Source organism: Barbatula barbatula (assembly GCF_947034865.1).
Source record: "Barbatula barbatula genome assembly, chromosome: 8".
NCBI classification, from domain to species: domain Eukaryota; kingdom Metazoa; phylum Chordata; class Actinopteri; order Cypriniformes; family Nemacheilidae; genus Barbatula; species Barbatula barbatula.
The window spans coordinates 1,381,391-1,393,885 of record NC_136771.1 but is presented as its reverse complement, the minus strand read 5'-3'; the positions used below and the strand labels follow the sequence as shown (position 1 = coordinate 1,393,885).

Sequence of the window (12,495 nt, the reverse complement as noted above, 5' to 3'; positions counted from 1 at the left end):
TGGGGAGTCAGCCGGTTCACTGTGACTAGACACTGGCCTCGTCTCGTCTGGACCGACACATGTGTGTTTATATAGACGCTCACTGTCATCACGCCAGCCTGCTAAGTCATGCCCTTAACCGGGACGCTGCGTGGATCTGTTAAAAGATGAAGGATTCTTCCTAAAGTCAAAAGGATTATCAAGAGCTCAACAGTTTCCCAACAGTAAATAATGCTACTGTATGTAAAGTGTGTTTTATTGGACCCTGACAACCAAAACATCAAAACCTTACAGAAACACCTGGAGTGAGTCCATGTCCATGTTTACGTAAGGTTTCTTGTGACGGGTAGAAATGTCAAACACACATTGGGTTGAGTGCAGGTAAACATTGGTAATGCCGTCTGTGTGAAATCAGTTTAATGGGTCGCATTCAGTTTAAAGTGTTTATGAGCTTTCACCAGTGAAAGAACACATAAACACATGGAAATCCCTCAAATGATTTATTTTTGTTTAGCAAATGCAATGTTAAAGCAGAACCTAATCTACACATTTTACATTTATTTGTCATCCACATTAATACTAATAATAAACCTACCGTCAGTGTGATACATACTACATAGTGAACTTTGTGTTTCTACAGATGTAGATGAATGTAACTGATTTTTGCATATTATTTATATAACTTTACATTTCTATACCTTTTTTGCATATTATTTATATCATTCTATAACCGTCTTTCATATTATTTTAATAGCTTTACCTTTCTATAGCTTTGTTGCATATTATTGCTATAACCTTTTGAAAATGATTTCTAGAACTTTTGCATATAATTTTTATAGTATCACATGTCTCTAAACTTCATTAAATATTATTTCTATACGTTTTTGAATATTATTTCCATAACCGTTTTGCATATTATGTTTATAGCTTTTGTTGGTATTATTTCTATGACTTTTTTCATCTTATTTCTTTAACTCCATATTTCTGTAACCGATTTCGCATATCATTTTTAAAACTTTTAAATCTGATCTCTATAACTTTCTTTGCATTTCATTTCTTCATCTTTTTCTTCAATCTCATTTCTGTAACTGATTTTGCATATTATTTCTATCACTCGAATCTTATTTCTATAGCTTTATATTGACATAACTGATTTAATTTTTTTCAATTTAAATTTTTTACATTTTATTTTCATAGCCTGAAAAAGTCCCTTATTTATTGACCTGCACCTCATATGGTGTGCTTTTGCTTTCATTCACTTCATACCTGATTTCTACCACTGGTTTCTAAGGCAGATTTTTGTCCCCGATTTCTTTCACTGTACATTTTTCTTGCATCTGTTTACCATATCCTTCCTTCACTTTTCCACCTTTTCGCCCGAAACACGTGACTTCTCAAAAAGAAAATACTCCAATTAATGTGGTTTAAAAACATATAAACAATGAATTCTTCAGAATGGCTTCATGTGAGGTATAGCATGCCAAACCACAGGACATGTTCCACTTTTCGATAATTCTTCACATCACAATCATTCACAGTTGGGGTGGAATTGATTTGCCACAGTCGTAACTTGTGGTTTTATAAGTCTCAGATTAAATGCCGCTGGAATGCTGTATGTGTGCTGAATACCAGGGGACACGATGCTCACCAGTGAGATATCACGCTGGGTAATCCCCGTCCAATTAGCCAAATCCACTCCGCACTTCTAATCTATAGCAGCGTGAGAGGAGCGTATTAACACAGCTTCTCTTCTCTCCATCGGGAGGCGGGAAATGAGAACAAATAGTCTTAATGAGGTACTCTGACCTATAGCAGTCTCACATTTACACGCGGTCTCTGTTCTGAGGGGTCACGACGGCTCTCCGAACCCCACATGCAGAGCTTAAGGGAACGTGACTCGCCAACCTTTTGATTAGACTGTGAGAGGTCGCGCCAAAGCCCGGCCTTGTAGGAAGCGGAGAGGGCGCGTTTGACATGCCGAGCCGAGGGACATGCGGCCTGCTTGACTACTCAAACTGACATTTGACTTCACTTTCAAAATCTCGGTCTTCAAGCGTGAATGAGAAGGAGACTGGAAACCGTGTCCTCACTGTTACATCAGTCAGCGATGCTTTCAATGTTGTTCATTAAATATTCAAGTCTGTTTAAAATGTGCAGAATGCTTTTAAAATGAGAGCTGCCCTTAGTTATCAAAGGACATTTTAAACCTATAAAAACAAACAGAGATTTTGAAAAATCTTTATTTCCTTACAATGACAGTAACCATAGTAACCGCATCCGTGAAGCAGAAAGCATCATTAGACCTTTGAGGAATTATTCACATAAATAACTAGTAATTCACTTTAAAGTTTTAGTTTCTTACAAACTGTGTGAGTTCGTAAGACTTAAGTATTGTTTTGAATATCATGTACACGGTCACACAACGCTTTTTATTAAAAAATATCTTCATAATTTCTCCCTCAGTTTCACCGAAAACAATAACAGCGCTCGGTTGATGGTGAAAGAATGATGACGAAATTTGTGTTGCAATAGAGAAAGTTTAAAACACGTGTCTCTCGTGTCAGAAAATATCTGTGTGTGTGTGTGTGTTTGGACTGTAGGAACCATGAATCATTTGAAAGGGATTTATTGTTTGCTGTGATTATCTCTTGCCCTTTGCAGTCTTCTGAATAATGAATTTGTCGCTTTTCTAGTCATGCAATCTTTAACTCATCATTACACACGCAATGACCTCATAGCACAGAAAAAAACATCTCAACAGGGAATAAAATCATTATAAATTGGGACATGTTGTTACCTACTAAACTTCTAATGGAGGGCAGTGACGGGGGAATTGTGAAGGTTGTGTGATGATGGACCGGTCTGAATTCTCCAGCGACCGTAAGAACCATCAAACATAAATGTGCTGAGAACCTTTAGTAGCACAGTGATGGATTGTACCCACCCGAACTTTACTCCCAATTTAAGCGAGAAGAAGTTTCTCCAGTGGCTACACTTTACTTTCATTGACACCCCACGTTTATCTAAGTAGGTGAAATGTACTTTTTTAAGCAGATTGTTCTCATTTTATATTCAGATTGGAAGTCATACATTTATTGAAATGAATCGTCAATATCATGATGCAACTTTTGGCAGTTTGAAACTACATTACAGCTTTAGGGATGATTCCTTTACATTGCACTCGCAAGTTCGTTATTTTAAATGAAGACACATGGCAGGCTGCGCTGCATCGAGATAAAAAGATTTCAACTTCAGAATGCTGCATGCGCACACACGAGAAGGCTCGCGTTTTCTGCGCAGTCTAAGACGCGAAATGTGAATCGGCCCTTACGTTTCACAAAAGCACATTGTCGATGGAATTCGATTCCGAATTTCCTGCCTATGCCACGAACTGCCTTGAGTTTGTGTTCTACACGAAAAGATGACACGAATTTGGACAAATTGTAGATACTCATTTCTATGTTTTTGTATGATCTGCAGTAAGTTTACGTTTAAGAAGTGGGCCTTAATATTTGCTTTTTATAATAATTGTCAACCTGATTTCACAGGAATTCGTAAATATTGTACAAGGTGGGTAATTTGTATGAAGTTGTACGCTGTGAAATGTACAAAAACGTACGATTACCAGAACAAAGCAAAAATAAAGCCCCGCCCCTGACCCCGCCTCTAAACCTGACATCAGTGGCTCAAAAAGCAAACAGTACTAAAATGTACGAATGAGATTGTGTGAATTCAGATGAATTAGCCAAAGTTTATTAGTTTAAAGAGATTATGAGATTAGATTTAGGGATGCACGATAAATTATCGGCAATGTCGGTATCGGACGATAAATGGTCATTTTTAATGATATTGGTTTTGGCTGGTAAAACAAATTTCTTTTTGATCTGGGAGAACATCTATCAGTTGTTTTAAGGGGAAATTAAATTTGTAGTCTCAGAAATTTTTATATTTATATATAGTGTAGGTACTGTATATATACATCGGCCAATATATCGGTTCTCGGCTTCCAGTGTTAAAAAATCATTATCATTATCGGCCAAAGTGTATATGTCGGTGCATCCCCAGTTGTAATTGTATGTTTTTGTAAGATTCTAATCATTGAAGATCATATACAAACCGCCACCTTATAAAATCGTCACTTCTTCCCTTAAGGGTGTGAAAATGCATTTATCGGATATTCTAATGAAGAAATCACATTCTGACTTCATCCTCTGTACTCGGACACTGACATACTCGACAGGGTTGTGGAAATGGCACAGCAGAAAATAAGTCTGATTCCTGGAAAAACACAATGACATCTGAACTGTTGTTGTCTAGACTGTGAGCTCTGGGCCTTAAAATGAGAGCTAGACATAAATAAGAAACCAGCTTTCTCCTTCTTTACTCGACGACGAATGCTATCATTTTTCTAAACTGTACTACAGGAAATATAAAAGTGCAATACATTTTGAATGTATTATAGTTATAGTATTTATAGTATTATAGTATTACAGTTATACAATAGTATACATTCACAACGCTTGAACAATGCTGTTGTATGGCTTCTGTCTTTAAGCCTCTAATAGTTAAACCCAGAACACATAGAGAATGTTTGAGGTGCTTTAAGCCACGTGTGAAATGGCAGCACGTGTAGAGAATATAAGGGGGGGGTCATTAGACCCTTCAGTCTGGCTGATGTCGAGTCTGGACTGTGCTGAGCAATGAGACCCGAGTGAATACGAGTTCTTCCTCTTAACTCATCCCTCCTGGCATCTCTCCTCTAATGATCTGTGTGGCCCAAGTGTTAGACGATCTGCAGTCCAACCATCCCACTGCTCACCCAATATACAAGCACTCACTTACCACGAACATCAGCCTTCTCTTAATACACTGAAATGTATTTTAATACACCTATGAAACATGAAGCGCTTTATTTATTTAAATGCACACTTGCCTCGCTCGCAACTGTCTGGAGTCTCTCTCTCTCTCTCTCTCACTCTGTCTCTCTCTCACTCTGTCTCCCTGTCTCTCTGTCTCCCTGTCTCCCTGTCTCCCTGTCTCTCTGTCTCCCTGTCTCTCTCTCTTCCTGTCTCCCTGTCTCTCTCTCTGTCTCCCTGTCTCTCTCTCTCTGTCTCCCTGTCTCTCTCTCTCTCTCTCTCCCTGTCTCTCTCTCTCTCTCCCTGTCTCTCTCTCTCTCTCCCTGTCTCTCTCTCTCTCTCCCTGTCTCTCTCTCTCTCTCTCTCCCTGTCTCTCTCTCTCTCTCCCTGTCTCTCTCTCTCTCTCCCTGTCTCTCTCTCTCTCTCCCTGTCTCTCTCTCTCTCTCCCTGTCTCTCTCTCTCTCTCCCTGTCTCTCTCTCTCTCTCCCTGTCTCTCTCTCTCTCTCTCCCTGTCTCTCTCTCTCTCTCCCTGCCTCTCTCTCTCTCTCTCCCTCTCTCCCTCTCTCTCCCCCTCTCTCCCTCTCTCTCCCCCTCTCTCCCTCTCTCTCTCCCTCCCTCCCTCCCTCCCTCCCTCTCCCTCTCCCTCTCTCCCTCCCTCTCCCTCTCCCTCTCCCTCTCCCTCTCCCTCTCCCTCTCCCTCTCCTCTCCCTCTCCCTCTCCCTCTCCCTCTCCCTCTCCCTCTCCCTCTCCCTCTCCCTCTCCCTCTCCCTCCCTCTCTCTCTCCCCCTCTCCCTCCCTCTCTCTCTCCCCCTCTCCCTCTCCCTCCCTCCCTCTCCCTCTCCCTCTCCCTCTCCCTCTCCCTCTCCCTCTCCCTCTCCCTCTCCCTCTCCCTCTCCCTCTCCCTCTCCCTCTCCCTCTCCCTCTCCCTCCCTCTCTCTCTCCCCCTCTCCCTCCCTCTCTCTCTCCCCCTCTCCCTCTCCCTCCCTCCCTCCCTCTCCCTCTCCCTCTCCCTCTCCCTCTCCCTCTCCCTCTCCCTCTCCCTCTCCCTCTCCTCCCTCTCCCTCTCCCTCTCCCTCTCCCTCTCCCTCTCCCTCTCCCTCTCCCTCTCCCTCTCCCTCTCCCTCTCCCTCTCCCTCCCTCTCTCTCTCCCCCTCTCCCTCTCCCTCCCTCCCTCCCTCTCCCTCTCCCTCTCCCTCTCCCTCTCCCTCTCCCTCTCCCTCTCCCTCTCCCTCTCCCTCTCCCTCTCCCTCTCCCTCTCCCTCTTCCTATTGCTGTTTGCTGTCCAGTGTAGACACGGTGTTATGGTTTATTGGCAGATAGCAGCAAGCTTGAAGAGAAAAAAAAGTTTGAAGCAATGCATAGGACTCGCAGCTCCCACATGTACATAAACTCATTCAAATATGCGTGTGTTGGCCTTACGCAGCGTCGCTGCAGGTCTCGCCGTTATGAGTTTATCGGGAGAGGCCCTACAGTATCTCTCCTGACGCGCTCGTGTCAACATCCAGCCTGACGGCTTATGAATGCAAAGCAAAAGCACTCCAGATCTCTGCAGTCCATGTTCACGGATTAGCACTTCAAAAAGGCTAAAGTGCTCTCCAACTCTGACACGCCATCAATACAGATTCTGTACCATCCAGCCTCTGGCTGTCGGTCTCCACTCCACAGATAACCTCCACGCTGGTTCCACAAAACCTGACATCCGGCACATTTAATCCCATTATGTCATTATTATGTGGGAAACCTAGTCTACCCACAGAGTGACACATGATGATAACACGCAGATCACTTTCATGTCGTTTAGTTTGAGATGTTTATGAGTAATTATATAATGATTTTTCTATGGTGTTGGTGTTAAACTCGCCTTCGAGTTCTTCCAAATGTGTATAAATGTTTTTGTTCTGATGACCACAGAGGAAGATATCAGAACAAAGAAATGTATACACATTTGGAACAAAGAATCACTTTAAGGCTTTAATATGTCGGCTAAAATTACCCCACATCAAAGATAAAGTAAACTCGAGCAAAGAAGACATTTCTCATACAAATATGACATTATTTGACAGAGCAACACTTTTGGTGTCAAGTAATTTGTCACGAGGCAAACAGATATTCACATTAGATATTCCATATTCAATTATTAGTAGAAAAAGGTTGTTCTGTGATGGACGTGTCGTGCTGTCAGTCACTCATCTGATCTCCTCCATGAAACGGTCTGTGATAAACATCTATGTGTTTGCTTTCTGGACTGCGGTGAAGTTCATTAATAAAATCAATCTTGTGCACATCTGAAGCTCTAGGCTGAACACTGCTGATGTATGAGAAGGCAAGATTTTATCGATGTTTCTGTAATGTCTAATTTTCTTATGTATTAAAGTCGGTATGAGTATAAAAATAGACAAACCATATAATAAACCTTTGCATGAGTGAAGTCGCTTTGGCTTTTATTGTACGACTTTACAAGGTATAATGCACGACTAGAAAAGATTCCTAACAATAATATAAGCATTCGTGTTCATCTTTAATACAATCCTTCATACAGCTTTCGCTAAGAGGAATGGGGACGACAGTAAAGTTTCTTGATATTCTGGTCTGAAGACTCATGACACATTTCTCAAAATATCAAAACATCAAATTGATTGGATTGTCTGAACGAGTTCTTTTAGAAATGTAATGTGTTTAACCAAACGTCTGTTATGCATTTCTCAAGATGTGTCTTGGCTGATGCACATTGGTGAAACAGAAAACCACTCGGCAACAATGAGGTAGATGTGGAGAAATCTTGGCGCGCATATAAGTCTGATTTATACACCTCATATGCACCACGATAGGATGAAAAATGATTTCAGAGTTCTTATTCATCCAGTTGAAGCATCCAGTGATCTGGATAGGACAGAAAATACCAGCAAAGCTTAGCGGAGGATTAGACGTGCACCTGCCCCAATGAATCATCGCATATCCATTTCTAACAGAACACTGCTGATTCTCATGCAGGAGCCGCTGTGAGCGATGCAGGTTTTACGAGACCATAGTTAATTTATTTTAAATGTATTTATTTGTATATTTGATTGAATTTATAATATTGTTTTTATTGAATTTGTTGTATTGTATTTCTGGATTTCTGTGGTTATGATAGTTCAGTTTTTTCCCTACCTGCTTTAATCTTCATTCTCCGGATGTGATACGTTGATGTTCACTGTTGTATTCCAGGTGATCGACATAAAGGAGAAGCTGAAGCAGTCGAAGAAGTTCTGGTCGTCTCTTCCAGACGTCATCTGTGAGGAGGATAAAGTGACCGACCCGGATGAGGAGCAGTGCTGGAACAGTCACACTAAAGGAAGGTACGACGGCGGGTCACCTTCAGCATCACGTCCCTCGTGTTGTGTAGATGACACATCAGATGCTAATTGTTTTAGTTACATGAGGTCACGGGCGAATAGAAAGCAGGCACGCTGTAGGCAAAACTCCTGGAAAGAACACGCAGAGGTTGTTTTGACCTTTACAAAGATCGACCGTGATGACTGTAGTTATGTTGCGGTGTCATAAATCTGTGCAAAAATAAGAAATGAAACAAAATGACAACACGCAAACGCGAATGACCACATTTAACCTGATCTCATGGGAAATTAGATTTTTTTTATATACATTGATGATGTACATCGAATCGGACACCAAAATACGATTCTCACAACTACTTGCTTTGCAATAATACTTCTGAATTGCCACGAGATGCATAACTGCTCAAAAAATGTGCTTTAAAAGGTTCTTCGATGCCATAGAAGAACCTTTGGATTCCTTAAAGACCCATTTAACATCGTAATGATTAAAAATGTAAGAACTTGATGTTTCTTTTAAGAACCCTTGACTGAACGCATTCTTCCATGGCATCGCTGTGAACAATCTTTATTTTTAAGAGTAGATGTGAATGAAACTATCCCTGAACAACAGGTCGATTTGTTCAGCATCGTAAACGAGGAAAAGCCACGTAATTCATGTCTCATCATCTCAGTTCATGACCGTCTAATGGCACACGGCGTGATGTCTGTCACTCCGTCTGTCCTCCGTTGACACGGAGCCAGACGGCTTGGCAAAAAAAGCCCGTCAGCTTTCTGGGCCTCCACAAGTGATAATATCAGCAGATGGTGCGATATAAGATGTGTTTCATTTTCTCTCCGAGCGGCTCGTGTGTGTGTGTGAAGAGGCTTTTTCAGAGCACCTATCAGACAAATGAACACAAATGATAAGACTTGCAGGAGCAGAAATTCACGTGATTTTTTCCGTATTGGTAGGATCTGGACTCCGTAGAGAACAACAATCTCATTATTGGCTAATTACGGCTTCAAAAGCGCTCGCTTTGCATTTGAATGGGAACGGGTTTGTGATAGCGCAACCCCGGGAGCGTTCAACAAGTTTCATTTATTCCTCCACAAAGCACCACCTGAAATATAAATTAGACACAAACAATTACCTCACGCTGTTTATTATGAGATTAGATCTCAATAGAGGCGAGTGTGCCCGACTCCTAACATGCATTGTGATGATGGAGAAATTCAGACGGTCCTTTGGGCTGTTTTGGGAATTTTAAGAAGTGATCATGTATTAAAGTGATAGTTCACCCAAAATTCTGTCATCGTTTACTCGTCCTCTTGTCCGAGTTTCTTTCTTCCGCAAGTTTTGAAGAACGCTGATAACCGAACATCGATGGCAGCCATCGACTTGCATTGGTTTCGTGTCCATACAATAGAAGTCGATGGCTGCCATCGATTGAAAGAAAGTCATACAGGTCTGACATGACAAGAAAAGTTATGGGTTCAATCCTCAGGGAGAACAAAGTGTATACGCCTTCTGAGTCACTTTGTGAATGTTTGTATTTAGTCACAAAGCATCCAGAATTTCTGCTCCGATTCGGCTGTGATCGTGTGTGAAGCATATTAACACAGATTCTGTCTTGCGGGTTTTATCATTTTCATCAGGAAATGTAGTCGCAGTATTTCCCACCTTAAACAACGGGAGGATTTTCACACTGTAGGTGGAAGAACAAAGTGCCGGCGTGTGCTACAGCATTCCGTATCTTAAAATATATCTCCATTAAATATTGCAAATGAACAGATTCTGCAGCGAGCCGGGGGCCGTGTGAATGTGTGAGGTGCTGATGCTGCTGGAGTTACTCTACGGTAGATCGGGTCATGATGGGGTCAGCAATATTTTCCTTCATGACCGCTTGCAAATGCACGACCAACATTTACCTTGTACAACAAATCCAGGGCGTTTATTATAGTGATGATTCAAATCAGTGCTGTCAATCGATAAAAAAAGAATCGGATTAATCACTTTTTTTTGTGATTAATCACGATTAATCGCACGTTACAATCAAATGAATGTAGAAAGAAGATTTATTTTATTGTATGATTTAAAGCCACTAATACTAAATATTAGTTCTGCAGGTGATGTCTCCATTAATTGGATTATTTTTTCTTTATTTTAACATGAATTATAGCCGTTAAACACTGAAGTACAGTGTAATGGAGAGCCAATGTCTAACGGATAGAAATATACAGAAATTGAATTTCAATTGAATCAAACACTTTACAGTCTTTAATAATAAATGATAAATTAAATACAGAATTAATGCTTCAAAACACATTGAATTCCTCTTTTCTGACTGTATACACCAGACTGGGATGCTGTCCATCTTTACCTAACGTGTCAAAGCAAACGTTTGAAATCGACCTTAAATGGTTTAAAGGCCTTTACATGAATAAGAACGTGATTATATAAAGTAACGCAAGACAAAGGATGACAAAACAAACGGATGCTTTTAATATTGCGTTAAATATCTAACAAGTTAAAATGAAATAAATGTATTGCATGTGTTAACGCTCTAACGTTGACAGCTCTAATTGAGATAAAAGATATACATTATTTTTACTATATATATATATATATATTGATTATTTATATACTGTAAATAAATAAAATAAATTATTAGGGTTAGGGTTAGATTAAATAATTTTATTAAATAATTGTATTTTATTTCATCTTAATTTTGTATTATTAATGGTTTTATCATTTATTTTGGGAAGACTTTCCTTAAAGCGTTTAGGTATAACCGTTCATAATGTGTGTTGCAATACACTTAATGTTATTGCAAAGAATTATAACCTAATTCAAAATATGAAGTGTTATAATGTATAAACTGTAGTTATTATTATTCATGAGACAATACAATGCATTATAACGTGCATCGTGATGGTGTTTAAAAAAGACAAAATCTTAACTTTGTTGTGGATAAAAAGCTGTTATGATTTTCTTAATATTTGATTCAACTTTAACAGTTGCAATGGAATCTATTCAAACCAAACGTTTGCTCGGCTGCTTCTCTGCTTTTCAGATATTTTCCTGAAGTTGTGAAAGATGGTCTTACGAATCAGCTGAATAACCCAGAGGTGGAGGTGGACATCACCAGACCGGACACGTTCGTCCGACAGCAGATCATGACCCTCAGAGTGATGACCAACAAGTTACGGAACGCTTACAACGGGAAAGACGTCTACTTTCAAGATTCAAGTAAGTCACCTCCATAAAAGACTCCTGGGGTTTGTTAAAGGTTCACCAAAAACTTGTTCGTTTTTAAGACGACACCACATTCTGTTATTGACACTTATCTCAATGTTGACCTACCTCTTCTGCATCGAACGTAGGTTCAATCGGAGAGTTAAAAATAAGCCAAACTCACATCCACATTTACATTCTTTACCTGAAACTCTTTTGTTATTGGCTCTAAAGAGGACGGCTCGTCCCTGTCATCTCAGCTGGGAATTTCCGTAATCATATATGGTGTCCAAAAGCATCCTGCGCTGTCCAGACCCTGTCAGAAACGGCACAGGAGCCTTCACTGGGGCTGACCTCAACATTATGATAATACAGACGTGTGTCCCGTATGTGAAGAGAGATGAAGTTGATTGTTATATTGTATTTTGTGTTTGTTTGTGAATGTCAGGTGATGAGGAGAGCGGTTCGGGCAGTGGTAGTGGCTTCACAACAGAAGCCCAGGTGGTGCACACGGAGCCTCCGATGGTGGAAGCCGACATCAGCGAACCTCAGCCGGCGGCGGACGCGGCCCGTCGACAGACCCCGCAGGTGCAGATAGTAATCGCTGTAACCACGCTCGTCTCACTCGCACTGCAATGGAGATAATGGCAGGAGGAGGCAACAGCCACACGGACTTTAAGACAGACGCAGCGCCGCTCTCGGCACGCTGTTAGCTTTTGCCTCACCAGACTGGACGTTTTCCACAAAAAGCCCACGAGAGACGGAGAACAAGCTCGCTGGCTAGACGTGCGGAGAGAAGGAGAGTAAACATTTGCATCCTGCTTGTTCCAAAGAATGCTTGGTGCAATCACAGATCTGCTTCTATTTTGCCTCTCATTTTGAACTTAAAGGTGACGTGTGTAATTTTTCCCGACGGCGAGTTTTCCCCGGCAGCGATAGAAAGCCATTCGTAAGTCGATTTCCTTTCTTAAAGTGTCAACTTTGCTCTGTTTGTTTGAGCAGCCCACCAGCCCGATGGATTTCACGATAGCGCTCAATATTTTTGCAATGACGACAAAAAATTACACGCTTCACCTTTAAAAGAAAAACGAACTTTTAGGACGATAAGTGG

The 12,495-nt window shown here is 41.0% G+C and overlaps 1 protein-coding gene across 1 annotated transcript in view; it reads left to right on the top strand.

The window, feature by feature from the left end:
• The window catches only part of gpc6a (glypican 6a), a 131,015-nt gene extending 118,612 nt beyond the window's left edge, over positions 1 to 12,403 (top strand). Inside the window, exons 7-9 of the mRNA XM_079462309.1 lie at positions 8,043 to 8,173; positions 11,224 to 11,399; positions 11,833 to 12,403. Coding sequence (XP_079318435.1) covers positions 8,043 to 8,173; positions 11,224 to 11,399; positions 11,833 to 12,029 — 504 coding nt within the window. The 3' untranslated portion in view covers positions 12,030 to 12,403. The remainder of the gene's footprint in view (positions 1 to 8,042; positions 8,174 to 11,223; positions 11,400 to 11,832) is intronic.
• Positions 12,404 to 12,495: the final 92 nt, after the last annotated feature.